Source organism: Rhinatrema bivittatum, chromosome 8 (genome assembly GCF_901001135.1).
Source record: "Rhinatrema bivittatum chromosome 8, aRhiBiv1.1, whole genome shotgun sequence".
In the NCBI taxonomy this organism is placed as follows: Eukaryota; Metazoa; Chordata; class Amphibia; order Gymnophiona; family Rhinatrematidae; genus Rhinatrema; species Rhinatrema bivittatum.
In genome coordinates this window covers 251,492,119-251,510,322 of record NC_042622.1, presented here as the reverse complement: position 1 = coordinate 251,510,322, position 18,204 = coordinate 251,492,119, and the positions used below count along the sequence as shown (strand labels likewise).

The following is an 18,204-nucleotide window of genomic DNA, read 5'->3' as shown; positions in this document are numbered from 1 at the left end:
TGTTGCAGCTCTTACCACCCCTGTTCCCCCCACCATCCCAGAAGAAGAAGCCCAAAACAAATCCACAGAGTTGGCAATCTTCTTCGACAGCAAAATCAAGATTTTTCTTGCTCCTCTGGCATCATCCAACTCCTCTTCAAATACCCTGCCTCCACCTAGCCAAAACTACTCCCCAATTATCCACACTCAGAAACTGGAATCCTTCGAACTCACATCATCCTTAGAACTTGAATCGATTATCAAGAATATGAAGCCTTCATCGCACCCATTGGACCAAATACCTACCAAACTCCTTCTCACCATACCCAACACCATTGCTAAACCTCTGGCCAACATCATTAATTGTTCCCTCTCTCAAGGTTCTGTCCCTGACTCATTAAAAATTGCTTCTCTGAAACCTCTACTGAAAAAACCCAATCTGGACCCAGCCAACCCTGGAAATTTCCACCCCATTGCAAACCTACCTTTCATAGCCAAGCTAATGGAAAAGCTAGTTAACATCCGACTCACAGACTACCTGGACTCTCACAATATTCTCTACACTTCCCAATTCGGATTCAGGAAACGCCTTAACACAGAATATCTCCTTTCATTAACAGACAACATCCTGATGGGCCTGGACAAAGGCCAATCATACCTTCTAGCTCTCCTCGACATTTCAGCCGCGTTCGACACTGTAAATCATTCAATCCTCATCAACCGTCTAAAGGAAATAGGCATTTCTGGCTCTGCACTTCTCTAGTTCACATCCTTTCTTTACAACAGGTACTACAAAGTCAAAATAAATGACAAAGAACCCCACCCAGTCCCTTCTAAACAAGGAGTTCCACAGGATTCGTCTCTTTCTCCTACCCTGTTTAATATTTATCTACTTCCGTTATGCCAATTACTCAACAGCCTCAACCTCACCTACTATATATACGCAGATGACGTGCAGATACTAATCCCCATCTCGGACCCCATCTCCACTACACTAAATTTTTGGAACAACTGCCTGCACTCCATCAACCTCCTTCTCTCAAGTCTCAACCTGGTTCTCAATACTTCCAAAACAGAACTCCTTGTCATCTCCCCTAGCGATAATAACCCCATCGCCAACAACGCATCCATTCCACTAGCAACCCAGGTGAGAGACCTTGGAGCAACCCTAGACTCAAGATTAAACTTCAAAAAGTTCATTAATACAACAACTAAAGAATGCTTCTTCAAGCTACAGGTCCTAAAACAGCTAAGACCACTCCTACACTTCCACGATTTCCGTTCAGTTCTCCACGCCATTCTATTTTCAAAAATTGACTACTGTAATGCTCTACTACTCGGTCTCCCTGCCTCTTCTACTAAACCTCTACAGATGCTACAAAATGCAGCAGCCAGGATTCTTACAAACTCACGTCGTAAGGATCACATCACTCCAGTCCTAAAAATCCTACACTGGCTTCCCATCCACTATAGAATACTCTTCAAGACTCTTACTATTATTCACAAATCGGTCTACCAACAATCCTCACTCCAACTCTCCAACCCTCTTGAACTTCATGCCTCTACAAGGCCGATCAGATCAGCATAAAAAGGTTCTCTCCAGGTTCCCCCAAGCAAATCCTTGGTCCACAACTCCATTCATAAACGAGCACTCTCGACAGCGGGTCCGCTCCATTGGAATTCTCTTCCCCCTGATATACGCCAGGAACAATGCCATCTATCCTTCAGAAAGAAGCTGAAAACCTGGCTGTTCGCCCAAGCATACAGCTGAAGAAGCCCCTTTCAACCTATATTAACTCTCTCACCTACCTACCCTTTCCTCCCCCCCCCCCCCCGTTACCTCCCCTGCTCCTCCTACCCTCTGGAAATGTCATGCTAACCTCTGCCTAAGATAAATCTCCAACCGAATTTCAGCAACCTTATGTTAATCTTCATATGTCTCCCTACTATTTTAGTTCTCTCTAGTTGTATTAGTTTGAAATCTTTCTTTCTTCCAATGCCCATGTTTATGCTCCCTGTTCAATGTAACTTTACCTTCTATATTGTTGTTAATTGGTTTTCCCTTGTTCCATTGTAAACCGGTACGATAAGACCTCGTCTTGAGCATCGGTATATTAAAAGAATTTAAATAAAATAAAGAAATCCATTCATCTAAATTTAATTTTTTAAAAAGTATTTATTTCACAGGCTACAATTGTAATGGCAAATTCCTTTTTTCTAACTTGAAATTGTTTTCCTCTATTCATCCTTATAGCTGCCAAAATGTCCCTAAAGCTCGATTTTATATGTAGGGATAATATTACTCTTATGGACTCAATCACCTCGAGTCTTTCTTGTAGAGTGGGGTGCTTCCAAAGTAATAGCCATCTGAGTTTCCGTAGTGTAGCGGTTATCACGTTCGCCTCACACGCGAAAGGTCCCCGGTTCGATCCCGGGCGGAAACATTTTTTTTTTGGTCTATACAGTGTCAATTTACTATTTAATGCAAAAGGGCTTAGAAATTACACACATTCTAGGATGCACCCCAACTTCTCATTCGACGCTGCCTAGCACTATCCACTCAAGAAAATGTTAAAGCATGGTGCAATGGTTTCTGATTAGTGATTATCAAAGAGAAAAGATCTTCAGGAAAGATCTTCAGGGAATATTTAGGTAATGAGCAGCAGTAAAAAATATGATCCATATCGTTTTACAATAACCTGAAATAAAAAATAAAAACAGACATGCGTTGGCCGGGAATCGAACCCGGGTCAACTGCTTGGAAGGCAGCTATGCTAACCACTATACCACCAACGCCTTGTGTAGACAATATTCTGCAGACGTGCTAGTAAAGTTTCTCCACCGGACTTTTCCATTCAGAAAAATTCGGGAAATATTCCAATTTTTATCGGCTCCAGAAAACTCCGATAAACTCTCCTTCTCCGTCCAATTTCCCAGCTGTCTCTTCTGGGTACTATAGCACCCCTTCTTCAACGAGTTTCTGCCCCTAGAAAACTTGGAAGCTTTCTTTGTGCCAGCCTCTCCCTCCCCCCGCCGATCTTTGATTTGGAATCTTCCCGCCCTACAGGGCTGACGGTGTCATGGCCCCGGGGACTGTGTCCGGGTCAAAGGTAGCGGGTGGCCGGTTTCTGCTCGCCTGTTTCCGGGCTGTTCGCTGACTGATTATTCCCCCCTCCCCTATCCCCTCCCCCCTTCCCTTCCCCCCCGGTGCGGGGCCATGGAGCGAGAGTGACGGAGTTTGGCTGGATCCGCTGCCGCCTCTCCTACGTACAGCTCGGGGTGAGTAGCGGCTGCCAGCCCGCCCGCGAGACGAAGCCTCCCCCTCTCCACACATACATACACGCGGTAGGAGGGACTGCGAGAGAGAAAGAGAGACGGCCTGAGAACCCGGTGGCGAAGAGGACTGCCGCGCCTTACATTCCCCCGGGAACCTTCCCTTCTTCGAGGCCGGGCTGCCGCCGCCGAGCCGCGCCCCTGACACACCCATGGAACGGGCCCAGCAGTCCCGGAGGTCCCCCTACTGGGACCATATTGTAATCTCGACTAGGACCTCACTCCCCTAGGCCCGAGGTCAGTCCAAGTTCTCACTATCATCTCCCGCCCCTTACCCAAAATCTGGAGCCAGGCCTCCCATCCTTTCCCCAAAAATATGAATCCGGGGCTGGGCCTCACACCTGTCCTTTAAATAAATTGTAGAAATCTGCATCTTTATAAAATCAGAACACACTATCCTGTTTGGACTCATCCTTTGACATCCAGAAATGCATCGAGGCATTTCTGTGAGGCCGATTTCATTTTTTCCACCCATCCCCATTCCTCCAAAGGATCATCGGTCAGTAAAAGTGGACAAATAAACTGCTTCTTGAGAGCGCTTCCTATAATCTGACCCAATTTATGGTTTTAATGTCTATCGCATGGATTTGGAGAGGGGGAACCACCTGTTCCTTCCCACATGTGCATGTGGTTGCATCTAGAAAAAAAAAAAGGCAAAAGGCTAAATACGTTTGGGATTAATCCTTCTAACGCAATACAGATCCCCAAATAGTACTAATGTTTTTGTGCCGACAATAAAGTCACTTAGTTCAGGAGTGCCTGTGTAAGGGTGCAATGCTCTCCTAAAATTGCAAGAGAAAAGGGAAACAAAACCTGGTTGAGTAACTAGTGCTCCTGGACCTTGCCACATTTGAACAGGAAGACTATTGGGTGCCAGAGATACTATACTGGTACTGATTTTATGTACTGTTTATTAAAATATCTTAAGTTCTGTCATCCATGAATAACTTTTTGCATTGGAGGACAAATAGTTATTTTGTTCAAGGCTCAGGTTATGGTAATTTTGTTAATTCATTCTAATTTATTGAAATCCATTTTGAGACCTGTCTTGGGAAAAAAGTGGAATATCAAAATTTTGGAAATAGAGGTGTTTAGTGGCACACATTCATTTATTGTAAAGTACCTACACATTTTACTTGCTTAAAAATAAGGATCCTTGGTCCAGTTTATGGTTGTAGTGCCTATGATTCAGTGTTCAGAATGGCAGGTGCCAAATTGCCACGTTTTGACTGAAAATATTACCAGATCTCCAGCCTCTTAAAATTTCCCCAATTCTGGGGCATTTTGACATTTCCCTCCTTCATACCCCATATATCCCTATTGGAAGCTTTTAAATGTTGGCATGCATGAGAATATTACTTGTCTAAGATGTAGTAGAGCTGATCTGCAAAAGAAAGGCACACCTATTCCAAAAACCTAGCAGTTAGGCCAGGTAGGTAGAGAGATCCCAAAACCTTCAAGATATAAATAGCAAATATTTTCAGCGGAAAGGATGTTCTAGAGCAAGATATGAGGCTTATAGGTGGTTAGACTCAGGAGTAATATTTTTAAAACATTTTTGTTGCAAAATGGATAGGTGGGTGCATGTATTAACTTTCCAGTGAAAGCAAATATAGTAATAGAAATCAAGAAATCCTAAGATAGGCACAGAGGATTCCTAATTGCAGAGAACTGACAGGTCGATCCAGTAAGGCCGCGGTAGAAACAGTGCGGTAGTGTCAGGCGCACCCTTCCTCCCCGCACGCACAGTTCTCTTCACTAACTCCCCGATACTCTCCTCTAATCGCATGCAAATGCATGCCGCGGCTTTAAAGCGGTAGGGAAGGGTTATGGCCGCGTAACCCATTTTACTGTATAGGCGCTTAATACAGCGCCTATACAGTAACCAGGGTGTGCTGGTACCTGTCATTTCAAATGACATTTGAAATGACAGGTACCAGGAAGTGTAAAAATCAAAATTTTTAAATACCTGTCGGAGGGCCGCGTGGGTCCAGGCGGCCGGCGGGATCCGGGGGGCCGGTGGTCGCGTGTTAAATCTAGGCCGCGGGCGGGTGGGCGCCTGTTCCGGGCGGCGGGGGGTGGACGCGCGTTAGTTTCAGACGGCCGCGTGGGTTCAGGCGGCCGGCGGCGGGAGCCGGGTGGTCGCGTGTTAAATCTAGGCCGCGGGCGGGTGGGTGCCTGTTCCGGGCGGCGGCAGCGGCGGCGGGGGGACACGCGTTAGTTCGAGACGACCGGCGGGTGGTCGCGTGTTAAATCTAGGCCGGGTCCGCACAGGCGCGCATTCACTGCCGGTGGGGGCTGCCTCTCCCGGCAGTGAATGAATTCATTCATCCAGGCGGAGGAGCCGGTGGCGAAAGCAGCCGGCTCCTCCGCCTGGATGAATGAATTCATTCACTGCCGGTGGGGGCTGCCTCTCCCGGCAGCCCCCACCGGCAGTGAATGAATGCGCGCCTGTGCGACCCCTGCGATTCGGCGCTCAAGGCAGTCACATGCCGTGACGTCACGCCTTGAGCGCCCAATCGCAGGGGTCGCACAGGCGCGCATTCATTCATTCACTGCCGGTGGGGGCTGCCGGGAGAGGCAGCCCCCACCGGCAGTGAATGCGCGCCTGTGCGGACCCGGCCTAGATTTAACACGCGACCTCCCGCCGGCCGTCTCGAACTAACGCGTGTCCCCCCGCTGCCGCTGCCGCCGCCGCCCAGAACAGGCGCCCACCCGCCCGCGGCCTAGATTTAACACGCGACCACCCGGCTCCCGCCGCCTGGACCCACGCCGGCCGCCTGGACCCACGCGGCCCTCCGACAGGTATTTAAAAATTTTTATTTTTTCTTCTGACAGGTTTTATGTGTCCCACATCATTACATTTTCTCGATCATCTCTGTATCGCTTTTTTTTTAAATTGTGTTTTATTGTTTTTGAGTATCTTAAGCGGTGTCGATGGATTTATTACTAGACTCACAGTCCTAACTCCTACTAGGGGGAGGCGGTAAACTAACACGTTACGGCCGCGGCAAAACAGTGCGTTACTAATGAGAGAACCTGAGCGCGCGTTACGGTATCGGAGGGGAATAGCTAATTCCTTCATTATACAGCTAATTCGTTCATTTACATGCCGGGTGCGGGAAGGGTTACGCGTCTGTTTTAAGAAGCACTACGGATGCGCAAAATTGGAGACTGTATCGCTGGTTTGCCTTACGCGTCCGAATTGTGCGCAGCGAGCTCGTTACAGACGAGAAATCTTCAACTGAACCTTACTGGATCGACCTGTGAATGAGAGATCAACTATGGCTTATATTATCAAAATAGGAAGTAGATTGGATAGTGTTTCTGTATGTGTGTCTCGCAATGCATCTTTCCACCTCAGAAAAATGAAATAACACAACTCTTCTTCTTTCTTCCACCTTTTTCTTTTCTCTCTTGCCTCTCCCTTTGTCCTTGTCTCTTTACTCCACCATTGTCTGGGTTTTCTTTTTCTCCTTTCCTTCCTCCTTTTGCTCTCTAGTTTCCTGTGCTGCCCTAGGCCCCTTGGACAGTTAATGCAGAGAGTAAAGCGGCAACGCCTGGAAAACACGACTGCAGGGAGTTGGAGAAGGTAACGTTTCTTTCCTGAGACTGTTGTGGTCTAAACCCTGTTACCCAACCCAGCCAACCTAAGTCAGAAGTGCAACAACTGATTTGAAGCAAATTCGAAATCTGATATAATTTAGGAAGTTATAAGCCACTTCTGCTTGCATGTCTTGCTTTTACTTAACACATGCCTGCTAGCAGTAAAGGGTAGGATTTGAAAGGCCATAATCTAATGATATTGTTTTTGGACAAACTTGGGAATTTATTTTGCTGTAGGTAAACAAAAGTATTCATTAGATTTCCCTTGGTAGTGTTTAAGTGGGTGCTTTTACCTGCTTGCTTGTTTTGGAAGTGCTAGCAAGTAATTATTTCACTTCCTGTATGTTATGTTGAGTAGATTCTAGCATAAAGGACTCCTGCTCACTCAGAACCTACATCTCAGATAAGTGTCTCCTAAATAGATCCACTTTGTTGAGAAAGAAGGGGGGGAATAGCATTTTGCCCTAAAAAGTATGCACCAGATGTAGGATTGCTATTTAAGAGATTTCTTCAGGGATCAGACCTAATGCAGAAGCTTGCCTCCATTCTTTGAATTTTTTTTTTTTTTTTGTGAAAGCATAATAGTGTTTTGGAAAAATCCACCAGAGGGCTGAGACTTTAAATAATGAGAGGAATCATACTTGCTGCAAGAAGCATGCATGTGGCCTGTCTTCCTCTCTGTAGCAAATATACCAGTGAGACTTTCCTAACCTGGAAGGGGTGGATGGTGTACTAGACTGAGGGACAAATGAAACAGACCAGTGTCACAATCACCACCCCAACCTGGACAGGCTGCGCTGTCAGTCACTTCTATTTTGGCACTAGTGATGAGCATCTCTTTAGCGCAATGTGCTTTTGGCAGCAACAGAACTGAGTCACACACCTACTGGGGCAGGAGAATGTTCAAGGGTCATATTTGGTCTAGCTCATAGTACAATGCCTTTTGCCCTACGAATTAATATAAAGATTTGTCCTTATAAAGTTGTGGTAGCTGTTGGGGAAGGAGCAGTTAGGGGTGGGTATATCTGAAGGCCATGTGGTTAATCTTATCAAACCCCATCCAATCTTATCCACCATGAGAATGTATTGAGCTCTCAACCTTTTTTCTATTGGGACACACCTGGCAAATAATGCTTATAGGCGTGACACACTGAACCCTTGACCATCACCAGGCTAAATGTAAACATATACTCTGCATGCACAGGAACCCGCTCCCAAACAATGGATGCAGAGCAGAACTAGGATATTTCAAATACAACTCGTTGTATAAAAAAGATATTCTGATTCTGGCGCTATCTCAGTAACAGAAACACAAACTCCCTTACTACCAGGCTCATTGTAAAATACAAAACCTGAAAAAAAAAACTAAACACTTAGCACATGTGTAGCAAACTTTCCATACCATTGCAACACTAATTCCCAGAACTCAAACAGCAATAGCCCTTCCTATGACAGGGCAGCAGTGCAGCACCAATGCATGTCTAATTGAGAGAGAGAAAGCACAACAAAGAAGATTGATACAAATTCCTACCTACTAGTAAAATACCTCACCTCAGTCACATGTACAGATCCAACCTTCACCAAATACAGAATAAAAGACCACAAATTACAAACACGGAGACAAAAACTGGAATGGAAACCTCAAAAAGCCACTCTATGCAATGCAAAACTGGAGAGCTAGAAACAGAAATACATATCTTCCTACACTAGGTAAAATACAAAGATAGAAGAAATGCACAATCCCAAAACTGACATATTATGGCTCTTGCATCCCGTCACTCCCCTTCCATGCCTCAATCATCCTTCACTTTTCCCAGTTACTCCCTTTCAATCATCTGCTCACGCTCATAATCTCTGCCCAGCATTCCTGACTCCCCACATCCTCTTCCCTGTGCTCTCTCTCTCCTGCTTGACTCTGCCTACCCCTTTCATCCTAACTACCCCAACAACTCCCACCCCTTTCTACTCAGCAGGCCCCACACTCCCTCTCCGTTCCACCGTCCTCTTTTCAGCATTCCCAACCTCCTTTCCCCACCCTCCACGGGGTGAAGAGATCATCAGCAGCATCACTCCCAGACTCAGCAGGGGAAGATAAAGCTTGCATCTCATCAGGCCCAGAACAGCAGGAACTGGCAATGTCGTGCTCTGATCTGAGTGAAGGAGGAAACAGCCTCCCACTAGGCCAGAAAGAAGGAAGTTAGAGTAACCTCCCATCAGGCCCAGTGTAAGAGAAGTCAACCAACTCCCACCTGGGATGATAAGGAGGCAGTCATCTGCTGGCCCTGTGACACACCTCCCAGGACTTCATGACATACCTGTTGAAAACCACTGGTATAGAGACTGATGAGAGGAGAGAGAGGAAAAAAAATCATGGTACCTAAGCGTTTTATGAGCAGCTTCAAATGTTTCAGAATAAATGGGGATGTTGAGGTTTTCTTCATGCTGTTTCTGCAGTCCAGAAATTATATTGTTTGAATCTAAACAAATTAATGAACCTCATATTCCAAGTGAAGTGTGCTGGGGCATGTCACAAATCTTCTTGACCCTTCGTCATATGTTTTTATTACAGACCATTAATACAAGTCAGTGTTAATATGTTGCACGAACTATTGTGCAAATTTAAATCTGATCCTTTGTCTCTTGAGAGATGTTGTTTAACCAACTTTTTAGGGCAAAATGATATCCCTCTTTCTTTCTCAACAAAGGGGATCTATTTAGAAAACATTTATCTGAGATGTGGTTTCTGAGTGATTGGATAGGGTCATTTTAGTCTTTTATCTGCCATCATTTGCTATGCTATGACTCCTAGTAGGCAAACAGTTCACTGCTGAGAGAGTCTATGTATTGCAGTTTTACAGAAAACTGCAAAACATGCAGGCTAGAAACTTACTTGAGATGGTAGACCAAGCTGAACAAAACTGTTGTAGAGAGAATACTTCCCCAGCACTGAGCCAGCTAGGGAAATGCAACCTGTTTTTCCTGGTTCTCTCTGCATCCCTTCTGGGACTCTCAAAGGTTTGGCCTGAGTGCTTTAAAAGGAATAGGCATAGAAAGATTTGTAGGCTGATGCAATATAGCACGCTCTGCTTTACATGTGTTTGGATGTACCGCGTCCACAATCCCTCATGCAATAAGGGGATCAGCGCATCCAAACTAGCGCATAGCTAATAGCGCTCATCACATGTAAATTCATGTTGATGAGGCTTTTAGCTATTACACCCTGATGCAAAAAAAAAAAAAATGTACGCCTGATGCACATTTTCACTCTGAAAAATTAACGTCTGCCCCGAAGCAGGCATTAATTCTTGAGGAGCCCCAAAAGTAAACAGAAAAGCAGAAAGTACTGCTTTTCTGTACTTCTTCCGACTTAATATTGTGGCTTTATTTATTTATTTAAGGTTTTTCTATACTGGCATTCATGATAAGATCATATCATGCCGGTTTACAGATAACAGGGGGTGCAAAAAACTTTGTTCTTTTAACAAGTGCGGAGGAAGCAAAAGTTACAATAAAACAGGGTTGTAGAACAGGGGGAGGAAGGAGACAAGGATAGCGGAGTAAAAAATATTTACAGAGGTAACTTATTTACATTGTGCAGTGATATTAAGTCTGAGGAATCGAAAAAAGGAGAACTGACAAAAAAAAAAAACTGTCACCAATGGTTAGGTTAGGAAAACGGATGCCGAATTAACAAGCGTCCATTTTCCTAAATCTTGAATGTGCACAGGTTAGAAAAACAGACGCTCGTAGAACTAAGCATCTGTTTTCCTAACCCGCTGACAGCCACCTCTCCTGGGTGCCCGATGCTGAGGAGGTGCTAAAGGCACACAGTTTTCCCTAATGCCTCTTTTTTTTTACCGCAGCAGCCCATTTAAATATTAAATCAGACGCTCGGGAGAGGTGGATTGGTGCATGTTGAAAGCGGGCGCTCAGTCTTGAGCGCCCGCTTTTAATGTGCACCAGTATTGCATTGTCCTGAAAATGGGCCACAATGGAGATCATAGGAAATTTTTTTCATGAAAAGCCCTCTGACTTGTTCAGTGATTAGTTTGAAAGGTTTCACCTTGCTTCTGCCTTGTGAATTACCTTAAAATGTTTATACTTTATTTCTCTTGGATATTTTCTTCTGTTAATTGGAGACATTTGTTCTCACAGTTGCTCCACAAGCATTGAAGGAGAGGACGGGATGACTGCAGTGGAGGTTCTGTCAGACAGCACTGAAGTTGTTGAGATGGAGGATGTGCCCTCACATTTCTTTGTGGAAAAGCACTCGTGGGATGGGCTCCGCGAAATCATTCACAGCAGCAGGAAGTACTCCGGGATGATCGTGAACAAGGCACCCCATGATTTCCATTTTGTCCAGAAAACAGACGAGTCTAGCCCTCACTCGCATCGACTCTACTACCTCGGTGAGACTGCTCCTCTTGTTCCTTCACTTCATTCTCTCCTGGTGTCTCTGAGCAGCTCCCTCACTGGCTTTTTCTTGTGGCCGAGGAAGTTCACTCTCTTTTCCTGGATATTTTCTTTAATGTGCGGTTTCTTGATCTCTGCAGATATAAATAATTGAAGGTTTCTTTGATCAGTTGTCGTCTTGTGGTTACTCTTAGTTTACACTCGGGCCTTACTGCTTCTATGTGGCCATATACACACAAGGCATTGATTTGAACACTTAACTCTATCTCAATGCTAGGAATCTGACTGAGAGTTCAATAAGTGATCCAAAATGATAATGTGCCCCAGTTTTCCCTCATCCTCTGCTGAGCACCATAGGTATGGGCTCTAAAGGGAATGACTGACTAACTTGGTAAGAAACTGGTTGCGTGGGAGACAACAAAAGGTAGTGGGAAACAAAGTTCACTCAAATGAACCGGTGGTGTAGTGCAAGGGATTGTCCTTGATCCAGTTTCGTTCAACATTTTCTTAAGTGATATTGTGGAAGGGCTATGAGAAAAGGTTTGCTTTTTTTGTGAATGATACCAGAGTGCAACAGGGTAGGCACCCTGGAAAGTGTGGAAAACATGAAAAGGGATCTAATGGAGGTTGAGGAATGTTCTAGAGTCTGGCAGCTAAGATTGAATGCAAAATGATGCAGGGTCATGCATTTGGGTTGAAAAATCCCAAGGGAGCAGTACAGTATAGGGGGTGAAGTTCTGGCACAAAACGAGCACGTTCTGGGGATGATCATATATGACGAACCTGAGGGGGGGGTCTAACAGGTAGTTCCCTGTATATACCCGGATCAGTCCAAACTCCTGGCTTTATGCATCCCTGCCAGCAGATGCAGACAGAGAAAGTTTAACTGACACTGCTTCATATACCTTGGTGTCACCTACATTTCCTCAGTATTTCTCTGTCTCCAGCAGTTGGTGGCTGGTGCATAAACCTGCAGTTCTTGAACCTGCCAAGTACTTTTGTCTTTTTTTTTTTTTTTTGTGAGCCAACCTTCCTAGGGGTCGGGGTCCCGGAGAGGGATCCCTGCCCTGTTTGGTTGAGGTGGACGAGCTGGGGGTTGATGACCTGTTTGTACACTCGGTCCAGTTTTGACCATGGGGTGCAAATCTGGGGGTCCAGATCCCCTCCCCTTCACGAGGCCACTTTGTTGGCTTTTTGGCTCAGGTTTGCAGCTCCTCTTTTTTGCTGCAGTCTCTCCCTCTCCTTGTTTAAATTTGACTGAACTGAGCTGGACAGCTCTCTTCAGCTTCAGGAGTGGGGAGCGCTTTGCAGAACTGTTTTTAAAGTTGTTTTTACAACTGACGGAGGAGAGAGTGCGCAAGTTACAAGCTCAAGTTCAGCACTTATTAACGTTGCGAGTACCCAGAGCCTGGGATTTCTTGCAGGTCCTAGGTTCGATGGTTTTCATCGCTGGAGTTGGTACTGTGGGCATTTGCACATATGAGACCACTACAGAATGCACTTTTGGCGCAATGGAGTCCGTTTTCAGAGGCCTTTCATCAACCTGTCTCTCTCAATCTTCATGCACGGGAGAGTCTGTCATGGTGGCTTCAGACGTCCAACCTGGTGCGGGGGGGTCGCATTGGAGGTTCTGGATTGGGTCATACTACCGATGCCAGTCTTTCTGGTTGGGAACAGTATGCCAGCGACAATTGGCCCAGGGCACTTGGTCGGCAGAGGAAGCTTCTTGGTCTATCAGTTGCTTGGAGACCAGGGCAGTACGATTAGCATTGCTTGCCTTTCTACCTTTGGTTCAAGGGCGTTTGGTGTGAGTCCTGTCTGACAATGTGACAACCATGGTTCCCTGTACGTACCCGTATCAGTCAGAACTCCTGGGTTTTGCCTCCACACCAGCAGATGGAGACGGAGAAGTTTTGACCGACTCTGCCCTATACCCTGAGGTGCCACCTACAGTCCATCAGTATTTCTCTGTCTCCAGCAGATGGTGGAGGTGCAACACCTACAGTCTGTAGGTAATTTAAAAAAAAAATAAAAATTAGATAGAGTGGTTCACAGGTTTTAGTTTTTAATTCTTGATGTTAGTGACAGGATTACTGGGTTTTTTTTTTTTTTTAAAGAAAGGGCAGGTTCTTTTGTTTAGTCGGCTGGCAAGAGCACTTCTGTTTAGCCTCCCAGGGGGTTGGCAGGTCCTGAGGGGACCATCCCCCCTGGTATCGAGGCTCTGCTGCTAAGGGTTGAGAACCCTGTTTTTCAGTACGGTTCCTAGTTAGGGGTGATACCGGAGAGTCCGGCTCACTCACCCCAGGGCAGTCGGGACCTGTTTGTTGCTCCGGCATCCGAGAAGTCTGTAAGTAGGACCGCTGCGGTGGAGTTCGGCATCCGTCCTCGACGGGAACGTTTAAAAAAAAACAAACCCCAAAACATTTTGTTTTCTCCGGCGGCTTTGCTTTGCCTCGCGGTGCGGCCTGCAAAGCATGTGGGGACACGCGTGAAGGACTATGTTCGGCCTGCCTTCCCGGAGTGGAAGGCACTCCGGCGGCTGTTGGGGCAGGCGTGTCTTGGCCGCAGAGGGGCTCTTTGGTGTCCGGGCGCTTGCGGACTCAGCTGGCGGACCCGTTCCAGCTGAGCGTGGGAATGGAGGTCATTTTGGCCACATTTCGCACGGCAGCGCAAACCTTGGAGGGGATCCCCCCTCTTTCTCTACAGAATACAGCTCCCAAGGGGGGCTGTCAGCCGAGCAAACTACCTGAGCCGACAGAGGAGGACCCTGAAGGGGTCTAACCAAATTGTTTCCCTTTCATCTCTCTGTTATGGACTTTTCTGGGAATGGGATACCCCTGATCTGGGCTTAAAGGTAAGTAAGGCAATGGACAAGTTGTATCCTTTACCGGAAGAGGCCTTGGATCTTCTCTGTGTCCCTAAGGTGGATGCGGTGGTCTCAGCAGTCACAAAGAAGACTACTATCCCGGTGACGGGGGTGACGGCGCTCAAAGATTTCCAGGATCGTAAGCTTGAGGTGCAGCTCAAGAAGATTTTTGAAGTTTCCGTGCTTGGCATCCGGGCTGCCATGTGCAGTAGCTTCCCCTTGCGGGCAGGTCTTCGCTGGGTTCAGCAGCTACAACATAGTACCGCTCTAACTGAGGAAGAAGCTGCGCAAGCAGGATGTCTCGAAGTGATGGTCACTTATAGTGCGGATGCCCTTTATGACCTTTTGCGTACTTCAGCAGTTTCCGCCGGCAGGCTTCTCTGGTTGAGAAATTGGTCAGCGGATATTTCCTCCAAAGCTCAATTGGGCTCCTTGCCTTTTAAAGGAAAGCTGCTTTTTGGGAAAGACCTGGAGGACATGATTCAGTCCTTGGGTGAGAACAAGGTACACAGTCTGCCTGAAGATAGGTCAAAGATGAGGGGCGCATTTCTGGCTCGCCCACTTTCGTGGGGAAATCGGAGATTCTGTTCGTCCCGATCTTCTGGATCTTCTTTTTGACAACCATCGGGAAGGCAACAGTCCTGGTCCCAGTCCTTTCGAGGCCGGCATTTCGGCAGACCAGGTGCTGAGCAGCCCTCCAGTGGACTCACATCCTCCCAATGATGTGAGGCCGGCCCATTCCTCTGCTCCAATGGGGGAGGCAGACTGTCCCGATTTTACGAGGAATGGGCCACTCTGACGTCTGACCAGTGGGTCCTCAATGTGATAAAGCAAGGTTATGCATTAGATTTTGCACAGCGCCTTCCAGATCGATTTCTCGTCTTCCCTTGCTCGTATGTCGAGAAGCGCCGAGCGGTAAAGGACACATTACAGCATCTTCTCGATCTTGGGGTGATTGTAACAGTTCCGCTCGTGGAACAGCGGAGGGGCAGTTACTCCATTTACTTCGTGGTGCCAAAGAAAGACGGCGCCTTCCGGCCCATTCTCGACTTAAAAAGAGTAAACAGAGGGGCGCGCTGTTTGCCATGAGACAAGATGGCTGCTTAATTCCATAGCTCCTGATATCACCCATATCTAATCCCTGAAAACGGCTGCACTGCTCAAATAAAAGTGTGCCCAACGCTGACAGATGACTACGAAGAAAAAAAGTGAGTTACAGAAGTTCTCTTTCACGAGAATGGCAGTAGATTCCAGAAAGGCTGGGATTGAGCTCTCTGACTGCACGGCGGGAGAGGGGGGAAGGGCATGAGGAAGAGATCCTGATACTACCCCCACAGCAAACGGTGGAAACCACTCCAACAATGGCGGATTTACCCACTAAAAATCAAATGAGAGAGTGGTTTATAGATCTCCGCTCTGAAATAAAAAATAACAAGCGCGAACTGTTGGCCTCTTTTGCGGAGCTCCGAGATGATGATTTTTTAACTCTTGGACATAGAGTTGACGAGCTTGATACCCGCATTGAGGACCACAACACGAACATAAAAGAACTGGACAAACATACATAGGAGACTATTCAAGAGATAACTTTAATATCGGAAAAGCTAGAAGATCTGGAGAACAGATCGCGGCTCCACAATATCCAACTTCGCGGGATCCCAGAAACTAAAGAATACGAGGACAGCATGGCTAACGCTAAAGCTTTCTGCAGCTTCCTTTGGGCCCAGCTATCTACCGGGCATGAGCGGAGAGGGGACGAAGACACAGCTGCCATTCTAATTGAGTGCGCTCATCGGGCTTTGGGGGCATGAAGAGACAACAAACCCAGAGATTTAGTCCTAAATTTCCAAAGCTACTCACAGAAGGAGCAACTGTTAACCATCGCATGGAAAAAGAAACTGTCGCCGTATTTCAAGATCTAGCCGCGAGTACTTTAAAAAAAAAGATATGACTTACGTATGGTGACGGCGGCGCTGCGGCAAGCCGACATTAAATACAGATGGAATTTTCCATTTGCATTATCATTTCAACAGGTGGGCAAAACATACCGAATAAAAACTGTTCCAGATGCCATACCGGCTTTCCTGGGTGCAGGCATTCCGCTAGAGCTCCCTGAGCAAGCAAAAGAGGCCCCTAAGCCACGATCCACCACAGCTTCAAAATGGCAACGGGCTGAATGGCCTAAAAGGAGGGCAGCTCACAAATCAAGTACGCCATCAGAGACTTTATCGGATCAAGGATAGCTCAGCATAGCAGCATGGGCTTCAGAGGCTGAATATACTGCTGAATGCAATGTGATTCACACTTCAATTCGGAGGAACCTTTCAGCGGAAAAAGGACTAACAAAATCTCAGGTTTCATTGTTGATTTTTTACCATGTTAAGTAAACGGGGCACAGATTATAGTTTTTCATTAATACTAAGTTCTGGCTTCGGGTACATTTGCTAAATTTAAAACAATACTATTGTATTTTTTTGGGTGGGAGGGGGGCGGGAGAAATCAGTCTCTTGCATGGCATGGCAAGTTCCCATATCAGGGGATCCGTGGAAGTAAAGCAACGGATCATGCAAGATCAAAGGGGACACACAACCTTGCAGCCACAGAAAGGAAACGATACTATAATAGTGGTAGTTGACCGTACTAGATCTAGTCATGCCACATATTTTGTTCTTTATTATTACAGAGGGGATATCTGGAGGGATAGAATAAAACTCATGTCTGTTAATTCCTCGCAATACCTATTACCAAATTAAACGCCATGACAATTAGAATAGCCACACTAAATGTTAAAGGCCTCAACACCTATAGAAAAAGATACTTGTTGCAGAAGGATCTTAAGAGGCTTAAGATCAATATTATATTTTTGCAGGAGACACACATTCAGAAAAGACATGAGCGCCTGATATCCTTCCACGATTTCCCTCATGTTTATTTAGCGGCTGCTGGAAAAGCTAACAAATATACTGGGACAGGTATTCTAATCTCATCGACCATCTTATTTGATATGTTGGAACATATTATAGATGATAAGGGCAGATATGTCTTCCTTAAAATCAGGGTAGGCAGTGACATCTATTCACTTATGTCAACTTATGCAACTTATGGGTAGGTACCCATGCCAAAACCCATAATCAAGCAGAGTTTTTACCCAAAATACAACTCCTAATAGATAAACATGGTGAGGGGAATATTATTTGGGGGGGTGGGGGTGAATTTAATCTCATGCCACAACCAGACCTCGATAACTCACATTCTAGCAGCTTCTCCATGTCTTTTTCTCAAGGTTAGAAAGCAAGAGTTATACTTAGGGCCACTATGAGAGGCGGGCACCTAGTGGACATATGGCGTCATAATAACCCAAAAACCAGAATATATACCTTTTACTCAAAACCACATAATACCTACTCCTGCATTGATTATTTTCTGGTAGACAAATGTTTGGCACCAAAAATTAAATTAAGCGAGAGAGAACCGATTACCTGGTCCGACCATGGGATGGTTTGGTTTGAACTAGAGACCCAGGGAGGTCAAAGGGGACAGTCCTTTTGGCGGCTTAACACTTCTTTATTAAAACAAAAAGATTTTGTCCAACATTTAACTCAACAGCTAACCGAATACTCCCAATTTAATAAAAATTCAGCGACTTCTCCGAGCTGCTTGTGGGAATGTTCGAAAGCGGTAGCTAGAGGACACGGCTCGGTTAAACGAGACAAGGAAAGCAAGCGACAACAGTTGCTAACAGAGATCAGCAACTTATCTAATCAACACTACCAAACTCAATGCCCTAAAGTTTATCGGTTATTAATGGAGGCTCGATTCCAACTAACCACCCTAGATGGTACTCAATTAGCTTTCAATTTGGAAAGAATGCAACAAAAATTTTATGAAGGCAGCGATAAAGCAGGGAAACTTTTAGCCCAACAGATGAAGGATCGTATAGCACACAGCATAATCACAAAAATCAAAACATCCAATGACCAAATTTCCAGGAACTCTACTGATATTAG

At 45.9% G+C, this 18,204-nt stretch overlaps 1 protein-coding gene and 2 non-coding genes across 5 annotated transcripts in view; 2 read left to right on the top strand and 1 right to left on the bottom strand.

Annotated features, from left to right (window-relative positions):
• The first annotated feature begins 2,350 nt into the window (after positions 1-2,350).
• On the top strand, positions 2,351-2,423 carry TRNAV-CAC. The gene has a single exon. It is a non-coding gene; the product is annotated as a tRNA-Val (tRNA).
• A 280-nt stretch (positions 2,424-2,703) lies between these two features.
• On the bottom strand, positions 2,704-2,775 carry TRNAG-UCC. The gene has a single exon. It is a non-coding gene; the product is annotated as a tRNA-Gly (tRNA).
• Positions 2,776-3,076: 301 nt separating this feature from the next.
• DPP9 (dipeptidyl peptidase 9) overlaps positions 3,077-18,204 on the top strand; it is a 199,699-nt gene continuing 184,571 nt past the window's right edge. For 2 of the 3 annotated variants that reach the window (XM_029614573.1, XM_029614571.1), the window contains exons 1-3: positions 3,077-3,258; positions 6,815-6,904; positions 11,074-11,327. In XM_029614573.1, the coding sequence (XP_029470433.1) occupies positions 6,849-6,904; positions 11,074-11,327 (310 nt within the window). In that variant the 5' untranslated portion in view covers positions 3,077-3,258; positions 6,815-6,848. The other variant, XM_029614572.1, reaches the window with a different exon arrangement.